Raw genomic sequence first — 18398 nt, 5'->3', positions numbered from 1 at the left:
GTACTATATAAGTTCACATCACACCCAGCCTTCCGAGTCGAGCTCTGCCAAGACATGCTGCTTTTACTGTAAGTGGAACACAAGATAATTACAGCAGTGCGTTTTCCTTTCATAGTATGCCCACTTGTCTGGAATAATTTGAACACACACTTGCACATATAATGCAGAGTATCTGTTTAATATTAGGACACGTAGAGACAAGTTACTGCGGGCATAAACCAATTTGTGTCCCGTCTGCAGCTCAGCCCTCAGAGATCACAAACACTTCTTTTTCTAATATGTGCGATTGACTTTGATGTTTGATTGGCTGTTGTTCTCCACGTTGTCAGGGATGGGATCCTGGCCAGGTTCGTAGCCACAGATGGAGGAATCACAAGAGTCTACCCAAAGAGGTACTCCCCCCCCACTTTCTTCTCAGTTACATGTCTGGGCGTTAGCTTTGAGGCTTAGGCCCAACTATCCGGTGGTGTAAATGTGTGAGATGAAAGTTGATACAGACTTTAATAACTCTTAGGTTGATAGCATTTGCCTGCCTTTCTCACCTGCTCCAATTGGGGTTTTTTTTTGTTCTAGAACATAGGGGATAAGACACTTTGAGCTGAACTAACAGGGCTTGCCAGGCCAGTATGGGACATGGGCCAATTCCACAAATCCAACGTTCAAATGCAGAGCATTTCCCTTAATTTGCCTTGCCACTTCTTTTTGTCTGATCAGCACTTGGGGGGTTCCTCTAGGTCAGAATGTGAAATCAAAAGCTAGAGATCAATCAATCAATCAATCAACTTTTATTTGTATAGCGTCAACTCATAACAAGTGTTATCTCGAGACAAATACCTTACTCATTGTCTGTTAACATTACAAAAGAGCAGGTAAAAAGACCTTACTTATTGTTATGTTACAAAAGAGCAGGTAAAAAGACCTTACTCATTGTTATGTTACAAAAAGCAGGTAAAAAGACCTTACTCATTGTTATGTTACAAAAGAGCAGGTAAAAAGACCTTACTCATTGTTATGTTACAAAAAGCAGGTAAAAGACTTTACTTATTGCTATGTTACAAAGATCCGGCCTATCCATCATGAGCACTTTAGCAAAGCAGCAAAAGTTACAGTGGTAAGAAAAAACTGCCTTATTAAAAGGCATGCATGAATGCATTTTATTCTGACAATAAAAGAAGAAATACAATCAGCTTTACCCCTTTACTGGATCGTGCCATTGACATATATATAGCCTGCTCTGGGTGTGTTCGGATTCCGATGAAGAGAATTTGGCTTGAGATGAAAACATAAATGATTAAGATAGATCAAACACTTTTTTTTTTTTGGTGTTTCATGTCTATAATGATCCATGACCATATCATTGTTTGCAGTGCTGGGGAAGAGTGGATGGAAAATTCAGAGACGTATGAGTCAAGCTTCTACAAAAGGACCCTAGACAATGAGATATATATTTTCACAGCTCCGTCTTTCAACAGTAAGTGTGCTGAAAGGTTTGAAAATGTGTATTTGTATGCTCATTTCTGTGTGTGTGAGTGACTACCCTGTGGTCTGGCACTGATCCTATCCAGATCCATGCCTTTGGACGTCTTCCCATCACTACTGGCCGAGATCACACTTTCAGGCCTCTGATATCACCCTCTTTATCCTTCTCTTGTTCCTGCTGTGTCTTTCAGCAATCATCCCCACCCTCCCTCTCTGCGTACTTCTTATCTCCACTGATCTCTTTAACAGACATCAGGACAGGCAGACTACAGTGTCATGTAGCCATGCTTACACTTGGCTGGATTAGCACATGTCTTAGCTCCACAGACTCCACTCAATTCTCATAAATGAAAAACAGCTAAAAATGAATGGAATTTCTATAACAATTTCCAAATGGGGAGCGATTATTCCCAATTTAACTGTGATTCACATTCTGAATGTTCAATGCCATGTACCCTGAAAACAGGATTTTAACTTAAACTGCATTGGTTATTGGTTCTCTTCTCTTCTCTTCTGAAAAGCAGCAGAGGGCAGGGAGCCCGTTTCTGAGTCGGGTATTCTAGTGAGCAAAGCGGTGGAGGTCACGATTAACGAAGTCACGCTCAAACCAGCAGGTCCCGTCTGGCTGAAACCAGATTTATTGCCTCTTTGTGATTTAAAATAAATTAAACTATAATAGCTGTTCAAGTTGTAACTTTGCCTGTTTTTTGGGGATTTTTCTTCTCTGTAGTGGTGGGAGTGAAACTCAATGTGTCATTTTGGATGAACAGTTTCATGAATGCTACATTGAAGCTAAATGTAAGTTCTGGTCGTATAGTAAATTTGCAACTAATATATTGTTGTGACAACTCCAAATAATGCGTTAATGGATTTTAAAAAATGTCATGCTCTTTTCCTTTCAGTGCAAGGATGAGATCTGTGGCTGTCTGAGGAATGACAAGGTATCACACTTTAATATTAATATTAATCTCTTTGTACTATTGATATGCTAACATCATTTTATCTTTTTTTTTTTACCCTGCAGCATGTTGACTGTGTAATACTGGACGATGGGGGATTCCTTCTTATTTCCAATCAGGATGAGTATATCAACCTGGTGAGTTCAAAGAAACCATTCGCCTCACTTTATCAGGCGCCATGTTTGCCTCACCGATTTGTTGTTTTTCATGAATTGATCAGCAATCAATAAACCATCACAAAATGAACGTTTTCTATTCACAGTCAGAAATCCTAGCCTTTGCCAGAATTTTTAAACTTTTTAGTTCAACCTTTCTGCACACCTCAGCTCAAGTTTCCTTTGTTGGAGAAACCCATTAATCTTATATAGAGGTCAAGTGAAGGGCCTATGACTCAGCTAAGTTATGAGAATGACCTGTTAGCTCTGAGCAGTTTGAAAGCTCCTGTAGCAGTACATCCACGTCTCAGGGAAAGTTCAGCACTAGCCAGTGGAGGAGGAGGATCAAAGGGAAGGTTCTGATGGGTTTTAGACAGTCAGGGAAGCTGGATCGAAGAGAGTCCCCCGTGTATGCAAGAAGTCAGCTCTGCTGTATGAGCTCCACTCTTTCAGGCTGCTATAGGCCCCCGTGTGTCAGTGGTAGGATATTCAGTGGATTTGGAAACATTTCATATCAGTCAGGATGGGACATCTGCTGCCTTAAATCCATTCCACCATCACAGTGTCTGCCATACAGTTCATACATAAGAACCCTCCTGTCTTCTTTTTTGTTCCTAGTGATTCATTTGGCGTCTGTGGGGATCAAGCTAAATTGTGTCTTGTCTTTGTGCCTCAGCCAAACAACAGTTACACACTGTAACCAAAGTTCTATGGTCTAGGCCTCTGTGCTTTGGACACCAAGTTTTATATTAGCTCATTTAGGATCTACTTTGATTTTATACTGTAAATCTAATCAGTTTATACCGGCCTATTTACGCATATGACCGCAAACTCAAAAACAAATCAGCTCTACAACAGATGCTTTTTCATGCTCCCCACACAGGCGATGTTTTTTTTTCATTCAATAAAAGTTGGCTGAATTACTAGCAGATGATACTACTTGGACAACAAACAAAAAGTTAAAAAAAAACAAAAAACATCTGAGACTGAAAATGTTGTCCCTGGCCCACAGGTTTCGTATTCATTAGCAGAATCCTTTAACAATGATTACTGTGAAATCTGCTCCTAAAAGAAGAGAAATCCCCCAATAGCTCTTCCACCTGGTGTTCTGCCTCTCAAGAAACTACAGAGTGATGTGATCTAACTTGATTGATCTAATGTGGGACAGATGCTTAGCCAATAAAAAAAGCTGTGAATATGATTTTTTTTTTAGCTTCCATACAATTGTTGAACTGGCCTATTCGTAATGGCTAAGCATGTGAATTAGAATTTCCAACATGAATGGCTACCACTATAAACGTGTCAGATAAAACGGTGCCCACACAGCCTTTTATAATTGTGTGTGTGTGTGTTTACATTTTGTGTGAACTTGTCTAGATAGGTCAGTTCTTTGGAGAGGTGGACCCTGTGCTGATGATCAACCTGGTCAACACCTCCCTGTACTCCTTCAACAAGACCTACGACTACCAGTCTGTGTGCGACCCCGAGAAAGACAGCAAGGCTGCGGCAGGACCTCGCTCCGTTTATGTGGTAACATACAAGCAGCCACTGTTTCTCACATAAATATATTTTAGATTACTTGACTGTGTGAAGTCAAAAACTTTGAAGGGTACCCTTAATCAATATTTAATTGAACTGAAGACTTTTGAGAAAAGGTAATATCAAAAAGAATGATCATTTGTGTGTTTGTTTTATATGGTCTAAATTTTACATTTGAATTTAAAGAGAAGTCTTTGTATCATATTTAATGTCATTAAAGGCTTTATATGTGATTTTTTGATCCAGCAGATGTCGCCCTTGAGCACCAGCATGAAACCAAAACAACTGGCGCTGCATTGTTGTGTTAGCATGCTAATGCTAGCGATCTTTATTATGCTCGTATCTTCACACTGCATGTAAATTTACCTGAAATGAGCGTGATCTAGAAACACAGTTAAGCAGTGAGTACAGTATGTTATTCTTCTTTTCTCTAGTCCCTCAATTAAACAACTTTTATACACAAGGGGAGGAGTCAGCCGGCCGTCCGGGCGATGTAAACAAAGTGAAGATAGGACTCTGAAAACTCTGAAAACATCACAGACAGTGGGACTCGGGTGTTACACCCATTGTAGACAGTCATGACTCACAGAGTTATTTTCAGAGGATGTACTTGATTTATATTATATTAATGTGTGAAAAATCACATAAAAAGTCTTTAAGTTGTGTTTTGAGTTTAAAAAGAAGAATATTAAGTTAGAAATCTAATTCTTAGTGGGATTTGCGATAAGAAGTTCATATTTCCTTACTATGTGGAGGCACCGCCGTTTATTAAAATCATAAAATAGTTAAAAAAGGTTTAGCAATAAGTTACTTCATTCCTGTTACACAGGTAAGCACGGTCAGCCATAAAGTAAAGTACTACAACACCCCTTTGATATTTACTAAATCAAATAGCTACATGGGACGGCTCTACATACATGTTGAGATGGGCTTTGCAAAAAAAAAGAAAAAATGCTGATACAAAACCATATTTATTCTCTTTTTTTATAACAATAATGTCATTGTATGTCCCATTTGTTTTTTGATTACCAGATTCACATAGTTATATCAAATGGCCACATGCAAAAACTATGACTACATTCATCGTTTCTTCATCCCCGTCAGCTTTGTTTACTCTAAATGTCTTTCTTTTCCTTTCCTCTCCAGCCTACCATTGCAGACTTGCTCAGTATTGGCTGGTGGGCCTCCAGTGCTGCCTGGTGAGTGTGCAGCTTGTGTTTGTGTAGCTTGTGTTTGTGTTTGTGTTTTGCGCGTGTGTTTCTGAGTGGGAGGACATTTGATCTTTAGGGTTTGTATGGGAGTGGACTTGCATGTTGTCGAGGAATGAGGGGTCAACGCGAGACAAAGGAAGTTACACAATATCAACATGCATTATTATCTGTATCCATCTGCAACATAACAAGATTTCATAATAGAACTACTGATAGTTCCTTACATCACCACTTGCTTCAACCTCCAACAGGTGTCAATTTAACAGTGTTTGGTTATGAACAGTTTACATGTTAAATATGGTCTATTGAGTCATCCATTGGAATCATTCTTTTTATTTATTGTTTGTGTCTAGGTCGATACTTCAGCAGCTCTTCTTTGGTATTATATTCCCAAACCTTCTAGACGCAGGTGAGCCTAAAAAGCTATATGGTTCCAAACCATTTGGCCACATATGACCAAATTGAACCCTACACCACTTCCTTGTTCCTGTTTTTTTTAAACCTGTCTTTTATTTTCCAGCGGAGACAGCCGAGGAAGACGTACCAGATACCATGTTCAAGGAAAGCTGCATCACAGAGCAGACTCAGTACTTCTTTGACAATGATGAAAGATCCTACTCAGGTGTCCTGGACTGTGGAAACTGTTCCAGGTACGACGTCTGCGTTCTTTCATATCAGTCTATATATACACAAATCTGTTTTTTACTCTTGTTTTTATAGGCTGTGAATGTTCTAACAGGTTGGGTTATTAAAGATTTCCACCTCCAAATGGGTCTTCTTCCTTAACAATCTTTCTTTTAACTGGTCTCTAGGGATGAGTACAGAATAGCGTTGGTTTCCTGGCTTCTCTTTGTATCTTTCCAGTCTGATTTCAGGCAGCTGTTTGTCTGATGAGTCCTGATCAGGCACAGCTTACCTTGATCTGTCAGTGACCAGAACCTGTAAAAGGAAAAGGAAGCACAACACGTTCTCGTGTCTGTTTTTTCTTCCTCTGCTCTCTGGCTGTACTTCAAAAACACTTAATACACACATTCATGGACCACTGCACATTTACTTAGCTTTAACCTCCTCTTCTGTCAATTTGGCCTGTCAGTGGAGGTTATATATGTCTGTAATTACTGGGTGTTATGAGTCCCACGTGTCTCTGGGGCTCTACTCCCCCGATGTTAACGACTCTAGACACAGAAACTTTCATGGCTTCCATAAAAAGTAAATCCCAAAAAGGAGAGCGGCGGAATGAATGTGGGCACACAAACCGTTGTCTGTATGACTGTATGTGAAAAGTAACATCCACTGGTATGACACCGTATGAATACTGGATGTGTTAAGCTCTATGTATGTGTGTTGCCTTGTATGCTTTCCTAGGATGTACCGTGCCGAGAAGCTGCCACACACCAACCTAGTGTTCCTGATCACCGATGCCAAGGCAACATGTTTGTCCTGTGACCCCAGACCGCTACGACAGGCTGAACAACCCTGTATCCTTCCACTCAGCTCGTAAAAAAAAAAAAAAAAAACATAGACCTACACTTCCTTCTCCAGCCCCTCCATCCATCACCCTTATGACAGCGGGCTTTAAACACACAATGCAAACGACACACAGCTAAGGAGTCTCCAGTAGGTCCACCCTGGATTTTCACGGGTGAACAGTAAACCAGATGCAGGGCATATGAAAGCACGTCTCACATTACTACCAGATTCCATTTTCTTTGTTTGAATCCATCTGGACTGTGTGCTGCTATCCGGTGGACTTAAGGTTAAAAGTATGGGCGTGTACAATTTGTATCATATTTATGTAATTATATGCGTACAGAGTGGGATTGATATTGTTTCAGGATACCTGTTTGACAGATGTTCCTAAAAAGCAGCTTTCTGCTGGTGTAACAGCACAGGTGTCACCCATTGAGTTTACCCTGGGGTCACATATGAGGGCCCCCAGCTGCTAATAATGATAACCATTTAACAGACAAATGCTGACAACCATGCAAAACATGTTGTAGTATTATTGTTCTAGGCTTGCCTTATAGAATGGTTTGATTTCAATCTCTCTTAGACTGTTCATAGAAACAGTTGGAATAAATAATCACGTCTCCACCCAAGGCTGATAACTTGGAACTACGTTAGGCATTTCTGACAGCGGGAAACGAAGAGTAAGCAGCACCATCATCTAATTGTTTTTTTGTGAAAAGTGTTAAAAGTGCAAACTGCTGCTAATGATCAATCACGTTTTCCTGAGTGTTTTCTGTTCAGCTGAAGGGCCTGATCCATGCGAGCTGGCTCAGAACCCCAGATATCGCAAAGGGCCGGACGTGTGTTTTGACAACAACGACAATGTAAGAGGCAACCACATGTGGTTTCTGTGCAGATAATATTGTTGAGCTCCATTAGCGAGGCTTTCACAGTCGGCCTTGTCAGTTTTTATCTGGTTTTGATTAGAATTCTGTAACGATTCGAGGGACTGTCGACTGCCAGAACTTCCACTCTGATCCACCTGGTGTATTTAGTCTTCATCATTTCCTTTATATTATTATTTGATCAATTTTGCATGCATCAACTTCACCTTTTTTCACTTCACTTTGTTTCTTTTCTACTCATCTTCTTCCACTCTTGTCTTGTTTCTCTGCATCCCATTGGCTGCTGCTCTCGTCTGCTAGGATGAACCCTTGTGTCCAATCAGCAGATGTTCTGCATTGAGCCCTTCACCTCTTTTGTTGTTTCTGGTGCTGAGTTCAGGGTCAGTGTCCTCCTCACACAGCTTCATTACCAACATTAGATCTTTAGCGTTCCTTCTTAATCGCTCTAAAAGTTCTTGGCGAGGGCAATCGAGGCACCATGATGGTTTGCAGATCCTCGCAGCTGGTTGGTTTAATGAAAATCAAACTTTATTTTGCAACGTTTCTTTTGTACTCTTTGTTCGGTATCTAGGACATTAAAAGTTTGACAATAATTCACGCTCCACCTATCACACATTATTTCCATGTGTTCATTCATGTCGGTGACTTTTTCTGGTTGTTGCATGGCTATACCTCCTCAATATAATGCATCTTATTTACACCTTTCTTTATTTTATTTTTTCTTCCTGTTTATCAACCCGACAGATGGAAAGCAGCTTGAATCTTGGCAGCTTAAAGTGTTTAATGAATTGGATGTAATAGCTCTACACCAGCACAATACAATAATAGCAGCACATAACTATGCATAAATTAATCAGCAACCATAACGTCTTTAATTAACATCGCTTACTGCTTTGTCACCAAAAAATGATCTCGTAATTTTTCTTAGCACATTTGGATTTCTTTCTTGCTTTAATCAGTAAAGTACTCCAGGGTTTCCAGTATCATCAAAAGCACTTTCTGCAGAATGGAAAAGATCTAATGAAAGTGCATGTACTGTACCACTTCATTTACGTCAGTGAAACAAAAGGTCTAGGTGGATAAATCATGAGTGAGATCATTGCATCACCGCCAGACTTTGCACAGTTTATTTGAAGACTTCCAAATATTTGCGATAAGTATTTCTTAAAACTCTATGAACTCAGACTTTCATTGTGTTCTGAAGGCATAGATCAGACACGGAGCAGGCCACTAATTCATGCGGCCGCGTGTTTATATTTGTGCTTGGAAGCAAAGGGAAGGGGAGGATTGGCCGAGGAAGTAGATGAACAGAGAAAAAAGTAGGCTTCCCTTTTCCTCTTTCCATCTGTCGTACTACTTTTGGCTCAACTTCTCATAGGAAGACAGTTTGTGTTCGGGCCAGTCCATTTTGCCAACGGTGTAAACAGAGGAAGCTCCACATGGCTTTCCTGTCCTTTGAATAGAGAAGACTCCCACCTCTGTCTCTGAGGCCTTTGGCAGGCACGGACATCCTGAATACTCCCATCAAAAAGCTAGAAACTACTGTAAACAGGCACATGTGCATTCACACAGTTACGAGAGATAGAATTAGGTATTTTTCTATTACTACACCAGAGCCTTCAGTGAATACATTTTTGATATGCTCTTGATTGCAATCTTGCCAACAGCTACATGAAGATGTAAAGGTGCCACAAAGATGTTTCTGTACTATTTAATTGCCTTTACGGCCAATAGAATAGAATAGAATTACTTTATTGATCCCAAACTGGGAAATTGTGGCGTTACAGCAGCAGGTTATCCAAACACACAATATAAGTAAAAAACACAATATTAGCAATTTTAAACACAATATAATATTAAATACAAAGTAAATAAGTACTAAAAATATCAATTATCAACTAAGAATGGGAATATATACAACCAGGATTTAACTAAGCATTACTAGTCTTCAATAAGAAAAGATTAAATACAACATACTTTGCTGGAGATAGATGTAAATGTGCAAAAACAGAGTTGTAAATGGACAGTATTGACATGGGGAGCTGTCCAGAGCTGTGCAATCAGTGATACAATACAGGGTAACTCTCCGGTACTAGTGCCGTTTAAAACATTTTAAAAGTATGGGTTGCTAACATTTTTGCTAACTTTGATTACCATCACATTCTTTGCTAGCACATTAATGTTGTTTTTTGTTAGCTTCACATGGTAATTTACATACAAGCAGGTGATTTTGAGGGGAAGCTAATTGGTCATAATTGGTATTAGGCTGTAGCATTGACATTGGCATTCCTGGCTTTTAATAATAAAGATTACCAAAGCATGAGATACAATATGATCATGAACTGTTACTAATTGCATTAGCAGAAGTAGAGCAGACAGCGGCACAGTTTTAAAAAAGCTAACAGATGTCAAAGAACAGATGTGTTATCACAACTATTCACTTCTGATTTCTCCAACAGGAGGATGATTCTGACTGTGGGGGCGGGACCTGCTTAAGCCCGTGTCTTTGGCCAATGCTCGGGCTTCAACTGCTGCTTCTGTGGCACTTCACATCTTTGCAACACTTATGACCCCTACACACACACACACACACACACACACACACACACATTCATCCATTCACAAACTGATCATCATCCCATTTCACAAGAGGCCAGAAGACACTCCAGTTCTGCCATCCAGGATGTATAGAGAATATGTGCAATGAGACATTTTCATCAGCGTTTCCATTTTTCCAATGCCAAAGGGTGCTCATGCATTTCCTCCTCGTCATTTCCAAAAAACAGAGACACATTTACTGTGCTCAGCTGCGCTCACTCCCATGATATACTCCTTAACACTCTCCTATGGTGCAAGAGTAAGAGCTAACCAAACCCTTTAATTCTGCCTCATTTGTTTCTCGGAGTTCTTTTAGCGGAGGTTGCAGAGTTGTCTCCACTATGCCAACTGAATATCATGAAAAGACTGTACGTCCACTGACAGCGTTGATTTGTGTAGTTGTCGATATCGTTTGTTGCTTATTATACTTATTGCGTATGAATCATTATGCTGTAATGATCTGTTTATTTTGGCAACCAGTGCAACTAATAAGAATATCCCTTCTGTTTGAGTGTTTTTAAATGTACTGTACCTATCTATTTATCTCTGTTTTTTTGTTTTTTTTGTTCTTACTCAAAAATCAACTAGCATTTTGTGACTAGATGGGTGTTGCACTGTAGCAGCATGTGCTCAGTACAGAGCTAAAGACAACACTCTTGACACCAAAGCTCCACACAGTTACCAATACAGTAATACGCAGCCTACTACAGAGTTCTGCAGGCCAGTTTATTTTAAGATATTCCCTCTGATGTAGGTGTTCATCTGTTTTCAAGTTATGGAGATTTCAAGAGGGCACACGTTGCGAATCAAAAATGTATTAGGATCTCACACACTCAAATATATTTGTACTTGGTTTGGACAGCTTTAGTTGTCTTCAATTTGATGCATCAAAATCCCCAGTGCCTACATAGTAGCTCAGTCTGTTATCTGAATGAAGCAGTGCATCTGAGTTTGTTTTCCTGCCGTGTATGCTATTCTAATGCTAATGCATAGCATGGAGGATAGCCCTTGCACTGATATATTGAGAAACGGGGCCAAATCTGCTGCAGTTATTGAACTTCATGTTGGCCCCATAACGTCAGAGATTTTGATTATTGGAAAGGAATATAATTTCCCTACATGGTCAAAACAAACCTAAACCAGACTTGAGATCGCGTTCCGACACCTTTCTTTATTACTCTTGTCTCCGTTACCCTTTTTGATCACCGGACTCAGGAGCCAGGATGACTTTTTGAATGAGATCGCGCGTAACAAATTGACTGTTTCTTTCATTTTCTTCTCCTCAGTGTTCTCCTCCTGATGCTTGTTTCCTCTTTGTGTTGCTCTATAAGTGCTGTGAAGCAGACGCTGAAAGCTCAGTGTCCAAATGCTGCAATGTCATGGGAAAAGCTTGTTTCTGTGTTTGAACGCTGCCTCTGCCCAGGGTCAGCATCAGGGCCTGTTGGAGAGATCTAACACTATTACCAGTGGTAACTTTACATTGCCTTACTTAATCAAAAGTCATTAAGATCATACATACGTTCCTTCCTTTTTTAGCCATTTTTTAAAAGTTAAAATCAGTTTTCTTCATGTGGCCCTCATGGTGACCTGCTGGTGTTGAGTGTTCAGAAAATGCCTGTCTATCAAAGTCGCGTGTTGACTTGTGTTTTATCTGGGGGGGGTCCTGTGTCTATGTGCAGGCATGTGAGTGTCCCTCCGATATCTGATTGTGCTTTAATACTGTACATGAATTACTCTTTTGTGGATCTTGACTAGCCTGAATAAATTTTGTATACATTTGTACACTTATACTATTTACTGTATAAAAGAGAAAATGAAATGGAAGAAAAATGTTTATAATATGGTGTTGATTATTGTGCAGATATAATATATTCACAATAAAAGTGTTGTATTGTTATGACCTGAGGTGCTTCTTTTTTTTTTTTTTTTTTTTTTTTTTGATTCTGTCACATCTGGCCAGATGCTTTGGCTCCAGTGGGAGCAGACCAGATCATGTCATCCTTCCTGAAGAAAGAGACAGCTGCTGAGGAAGGGAAGCACATCCGCATCTGTGTTTCACCTTGTCTGTGTGTGAAGTGTGAGTGATTGCTACTTTATCAAACAGCCTGTAGCTCTATACATGTAGTTCATTTATTTCCTGCCTAGTTATATCAAGGCACACACAAAATCACAAGTGATGTTACATCGGGCTGAAAAAGTATATTTCACGACAATTTCTGGTTGAAAGTTTAAAGTCTTATGTTTGCATGGTCATCTAGGATTTCACAGTGCACATACACACACTGGGCTCACTTCTACATCACTACAGGAAGGTATAAAGTTAACACTCATTATAGGATCAGTAAAATTAGGTTTTTTGAGATTTGTTATGCTATCCCAAAGATAGGCATTTGTAAACTTAAGTGTTACTTTGGGACAGTTAATATAATCAAACAGAGAGGTGGACATGTGGTTGGTGATGGTTTCCAACACCTTATCTAATGTAAAATTGAATCAAACTTTATTTTTCTTACTAGATTTAGTTGTAAAAATTGGCACCCTTGGACCAAAATGCAAAAGTAAAGAGTAAATTTACCAGTTAATTTAGAAATGGCATCTCAGTAGAAATCCATTAATTAGATCGTTCCCGTTTGCCCAGTTCTTGGGTGCCAACACATAGACAACATGTGAAAATCACATTTAAACCAGAAGTGAGAAGGACAACTGAAGCTCCCTAAAACATGGAACACCCGACTGTATGTAGAACGACCTTCCAATGTTTTGGAATTTATGAGACGCCTCTGGCAACATCATTGACACGGATAGTTCTGCTTTCTCTGCTGGCCGGAGCAGCAGTGGAAAGCCAGATGCTAAACACCCAGAGATACAGGGTAGTTGTGAAACAAGTGCGCTTCACTAGATGGTATTTGTGTTTATCTGATGGTAATCTAAGAATCAATATATGTCCACAGTTTTGAGTGGAGAGCATAAAAGGTGTTTGTTTTTCTTGGAGTCGTGTCAGGTTGGGAGGTCCTCGTGTGTGTGCTATATGGTGATACATAGAAGGGAGGCTGTAACAGGATACTCTTGTAAATGGGGACGAGGTCTTAGCCTTTAACATGTTGGGCTTAAGAAGTAACAGACGCCGGAAAAGAAGGGGCAAGTCCTGCACCTCTTTTCAATTTGTCACTTAGGGTACCTCTGCAGTCAGAAAATCTCAAGAAGAGAATGAAAGACCAAATTTAAAACATGATAAAGAAAAGTCGTTTCATGCAACAACACAAAAAAAAAAGCTTATTTCTGCACTCTGGCATTATTCATTTTTTATCTATGACAACTAGCAAACCTCTCCGCTGACATGGTGAACCAGAGTGACTGTCGGAATGATGGCTCAACTTAGTCAATACGACACATGCAACAGATTACCAACTTTTTATCCCGGTTCTGTTATTTGTCATTTATATTAGACCCCTGGCAGTCAAAGTGACAGGAAACATTTGTGGGAGAGCAAGAGGGAATTGAGTACAACAACAGTTGAGAAGGTTTGGCATGTGTCTTAGACCACAAGTCCATGTTCTTATCATATTATTAAAACCATTTGTTTGGAGAGAAAAATAGAGGAAAACGTTCAAATAATGACCATATATGTTAGGCAGACCTTCTGGTAAACTCTTGGCCTGCAGTATCTGCAGTATGGTTTAACATGTTCTTTTAAAATAATTAAGAGTACACTGGACAGTTTAGAGTACATTGTGCAGTTTTGGTTCAGCTTTTGTTCGAACTAGTAAAAGTAAAGTAAAAATGTGGATATAAAAAAGGATTTGTGTGATAGGAAAACTCCTTTATACTGTTTCTTTCCAGTCATTACCAATAGTCATACACTAGAGCCATTTGATTTGAGATAAGGGTATTTTATTTAACACATTTACCAATAAAAAAATGTTTTCAAACTCTGTTTTCAAGGTTTTGTGCCCATCAGCTTTTTTCTCTACACCAGCTGATCCATCACACATGTTTCTTTTGCAGAACATCAGCAGATTTTGGTTCCCCAAGAAAGAAACATTTCCACCAATCGTAAGCCATTGCAGCCAGAGCTGTATGACTCATTGGTGGTTCAGTTAGAGTATTAGAGTGGCTTCTTGGGTTTGTTCCACTAATTGCAGGAAGTGACACACGAGATTGATGCTGCATCAACAACATGACCTGTATCTGGAGCTGCAAGTATCAGCATGTCATTAGTAAAGCCCTCGAAAGTTCAGTAACATTATTTTGATAGTAAAAATGACACCCACTTGCGTAGTATTGGACCGGCAAAAGCTATTTTTGGAACAGTTTGCAACTCAGTGACGCTTTGATTGTACTGTTAGCACTAAATTTAGTCCCAGTACTCAAAGCAACCTCAAGATCATGACATCCCCCCGGGCAATCAACCCGAGTCTGAATAAACTTCCCTCAATCTGGTTACTATAATGTGGCTTACATTTAGTACATGATTTTTAATTGGCACCTTTTGTTTCTTTTCTAAAAAAACACTGTACACTTCCTGTAAGCAGCAACGGAAAGGTCACAGTTTTTCCGTCATCATAAAACACAGCAGGTCAGGGCCATCAGGGTCATAGCTCTGACATCTCGTAAAAAAGAGTCTAAGTGCAGAGTCTACTGTGTTTTCATGTATAACAACCCACTCCCTCCATCCTCCCTCAGATAAAAAAGCATCTGTAGATAAATCATGTTGTTTTTGCTAACTCTAAGTTTGCAGCTAAAGGGGAAATACAGATATCATCAAATCGCAGAAGTTCATTACAGAAACAAAACATCTTAAAAAGCCTCAGATCTTTTCCTGCGATTGTTAAAACTTTCTGGCAGCTGCACCTTCTCCCCTCTCTCTCCCCCAACCGGCCTAGCCATTAAGTAAGCCAAAGAAAACGTTGAAATATATTAGCAAAAGAAAAAGGAAAATGTAAGGTGTCAAGACAAATTGGTTGTTGGGAGAGAACACAAAACACAGACTTGGCATGGATTATCGGGAAATGCCGTAGGCTTTCAGAAATCCCATAAACATAATAACACAGTTGTCGGTTCCTCACTACCTTGTTTTTTTTCTCTCTTCTTCTTCTCACACATTGTAAAAATGCTGTGCCTGTGTATTACTGTGTGTTCAGTTTGATTGGCAGGCGTTACACTGAAAAAACTCCGTCCAGGTGAACAGTCTCAACGGGACACATTCCACTCCAGTCCAGATTGGGGATTGATTTGTGGATTTTCCCTCTATTTGGACTGGCGCCTAACATACAGTATGAACTGGTAACATGAGGTGTTAGATTTGTGGGGGGGCACGCACATTTACTTTTAGGTTCACGGGTATGTTTCACACAGCTTTTAGAATCAGGTGTTTTGTTAAGTCTCCTTCATTACCTATTTCTGTGATCATGGAATAAAACTGCACAGTGTGTTTACAGAATCACTTATAACATGATGGTGTATTTTCACCAAATGTTAATTGAGAAGTCCTGCTGCCAGGTTTTTTGCTTTCACAGTTTGTGCCTCTATAGCAGAAGGTACCATTCTTGCATGGTTCTCAAGCCCCTCCAGCAACTCTTACTGGTCCATGTTCTTGACCATTAGGAACATGCCTAAATCATGATAAGGATGAAAAAATGCTTCCGCTATTGGGCCTTATATTCCCTCTGGCAGCATGTGTTATATGTTAGTTGTTAGAGTCCTTCCCCAAAGCATATCTTTGAACATGGCAGGCAGGGTAATGGGAGGGGATGGTTAGGTTTGGCTGTTGAAGTTGAGTTTCTTGAGAATCCCAAACCCCACCTTTAAAAGGCAACATAGGGTAATATTAGGTTTACCACTTGTTTTGACTGGTTCCAAATGGTAAGAAAAATAGGTTTTTGGTTTAAAGTTACACACAAATGAATAAGTATTTGGTGATACCAACACAATTATCAGAGCTCCATACTGCCTCACATCCAGATTTGGGTACTAGGTAAGGACAAATATGCCACTCAGTGCACAGATTTGGTACCATGACCAATTAGCCCCAAAAAACACAATTGGTTTAAAGTGAGTTTGACATGTGACAATAATAGTGTGGTGTCATTAAAGCCAAGCCTAAGTCTAAATCTAAGCTGGAAACAAGGCAGTAACGATAACGATTATTTCCATTAAAATATTGTATTTTTTTAAAAATCACAGTACAATCAATCAACCCATCCATCCATCAACCTTCATTTCTTTAGCACTTATTCATAGTAAATGCTTTCTCAAGACTCTTTACAAAAACAGAAGGTTTAGATCATACTCTTTGTTATATTATTGTTGGAACTCAACAGTTTGCATGTGAGATAGTAAGCTAGTTTTTTTCATTATTGTATTACTAGTCGCTGACTATCTGTTTTTACGTTATCCAAGTAAACTTTATCCAAGTAAACTTTTCCTAGTTAACTAGTAACATTTCTTTTGAGTTTATTTAGATACGATCATAGCTGGTAGAGGATCTCTAGTTTCCCTTGGAGCAGCCTTGGACATTTCACTGATAACAATGGTTTACCTCCCAGTAAATACAATACAACCCTACAGTCTGGGAAAACCCCCTAATTGTACATATGGTACTTCAACTGTAAAGATCACACATTTATAGAGAAGACAAAAATCGTGTTGGGACATTTCTGACCCCAGTGGATGAAGCCAGAATTATTTTTATTATACAGCTTAAGGGGATCATGAATGTCTCTATCAGAATTTGTCCCAATCCATTATGTAGACGTAAAGCTATTTCACTAGGCTGGTGACAGCTATGGCCAGCTGGTGCTGCTGGGGGGAAAGTCATGGGATCACTAAAGTGAGTCATTGAGATTCTTCCTCTGGGGGCGATGAATTTCTGTCCCAATCCATATTCTATGTATTGAATTATAAATATTGATAAGTGGAAACTCTGACATGTTTTTTCTTTTTTTTTCATCCTCATTGAGTGTGTCTGAACACATTTAATACCTGGGATGGAATTGGTGTGTGTTAGTATCTTTGATCAATTTTTGCAGTGTTTATGTTATTTAACATGATAAAACTATAGCTGCTGGCTCTTTAAGACCCCACAAAAAAATGTGTTTCTTGTGTATTGTAACCTTTTGTTACTTTAATGTGTGTCTGGCAAATGAATAAAGGGCTGGCTCTGAACAGCCAAGCTGCAGGCTGAAAGCAGTCCCGCTTGCCCCATGTCATGTTTACCATCAACATGTTAAATCACACATATGAGGTCTGACACTGACTCATGTGGAATCAAATGTATCTGCCACCCCAGAGAACCTTTTTTTTTTTTTCTCCCTCCCACTTTTTAATTTAACCGACCACCCTCCCTTCACTGTGTGTCTCCAGCTCTATGTGAGTCATGCGGGGGTAAATAAGCAGTAAGCAGCAGACAAGACATGCTGACTGTTAGCAGATGTGTAAGAAATGGGGAAACACAGGTTGAGGCACTATTTTTAAGACCTTCTCTGCCCTTTCCTCCCGTCCTCAGGCTACTACTGAGTTTACTTGTTTGGCTTTATTTTGAGAACATGCAGTAATTATTCTTTTGTAGTTCATGTTAATGCTTGAAGTTTGCTTAAGTATTCACTTTAAAGGCTTTATATGCGATATGCGATGCCCTTGAGCACCAGCATGAAACCAAAACAACTCGCGGCGCATTGTTGGTTAGCATGCTAATGTTAGCGATCTTTATTATGCTCGTATCTTCACACTGCATGTAAATTTACCTGAAATGAGCGTGATCTAGAAACACAGTTAAGCAGTGAGTACAGTATGTTATTCTTCTTTTCTCTAGTCCCTCAATTAAACAACTTTTATACGAGAGGGGAGGAGTCAGCCGCCGTCCGGGCGATGTAAACAAACTGAAGATAGGACTCTGAAAACTCTGAAAACATCACAGACAGTGGGACTCGGGTGTTACACCCATTGTAGACAGTCATGACTCACAGAGTTATTTTCAGAGGATATACTTGATTTCTATTATATTTAAGTGTGAAAAATCGCATCGTGTTTTTTAACCAAAATTTTAAATTTCCGATGAAAAAAAAATTTGTCTTCATCAAAAGCACTCAATTTTATCAAAGTCAA

The 18398-nt window shown here is 39.5% G+C and overlaps 1 protein-coding gene across 3 annotated transcripts in view; it reads left to right on the top strand.

Moving 5' to 3' along the window:
* The window catches only part of LOC132972399 (voltage-dependent calcium channel subunit alpha-2/delta-1), a 68658-nt gene extending 56466 nt beyond the window's left edge, over window positions 1-12192 (top strand). Inside the window, exons 26-39 of one of the 3 annotated variants that reach the window (XM_061035189.1) lie at window positions 330-392; window positions 1368-1471; window positions 2001-2093; window positions 2210-2277; window positions 2382-2420; window positions 2504-2575; window positions 3971-4123; window positions 5279-5331; window positions 5697-5752; window positions 5864-5993; window positions 6709-6821; window positions 7594-7676; window positions 7998-8077; window positions 10157-12192. In XM_061035189.1, the coding sequence (XP_060891172.1) occupies window positions 330-392; window positions 1368-1471; window positions 2001-2093; window positions 2210-2277; window positions 2382-2420; window positions 2504-2575; window positions 3971-4123; window positions 5279-5331; window positions 5697-5752; window positions 5864-5993; window positions 6709-6821; window positions 7594-7676; window positions 7998-8077; window positions 10157-10193 (1144 nt within the window). In that variant the 3' untranslated portion in view covers window positions 10194-12192. The remainder of the gene's footprint in view (window positions 1-329; window positions 393-1367; window positions 1472-2000; window positions 2094-2209; window positions 2278-2381; window positions 2421-2503; window positions 2576-3970; window positions 4124-5278; window positions 5332-5696; window positions 5753-5863; window positions 5994-6708; window positions 6822-7593; window positions 7677-7997; window positions 8078-10156) is intronic. The other 2 variants (XM_061035190.1, XM_061035191.1) reach the window with 2 other exon arrangements.
* Window positions 12193-18398: the final 6206 nt, after the last annotated feature.

Source organism: Labrus mixtus, chromosome 4, assembly GCF_963584025.1.
Source record: "Labrus mixtus chromosome 4, fLabMix1.1, whole genome shotgun sequence".
NCBI classification, from domain to species: domain Eukaryota; kingdom Metazoa; phylum Chordata; class Actinopteri; order Labriformes; family Labridae; genus Labrus; species Labrus mixtus.
Note: the sequence above shows the minus strand (reverse complement) of the source record. Positions and strands in the feature narration are given on the sequence as shown.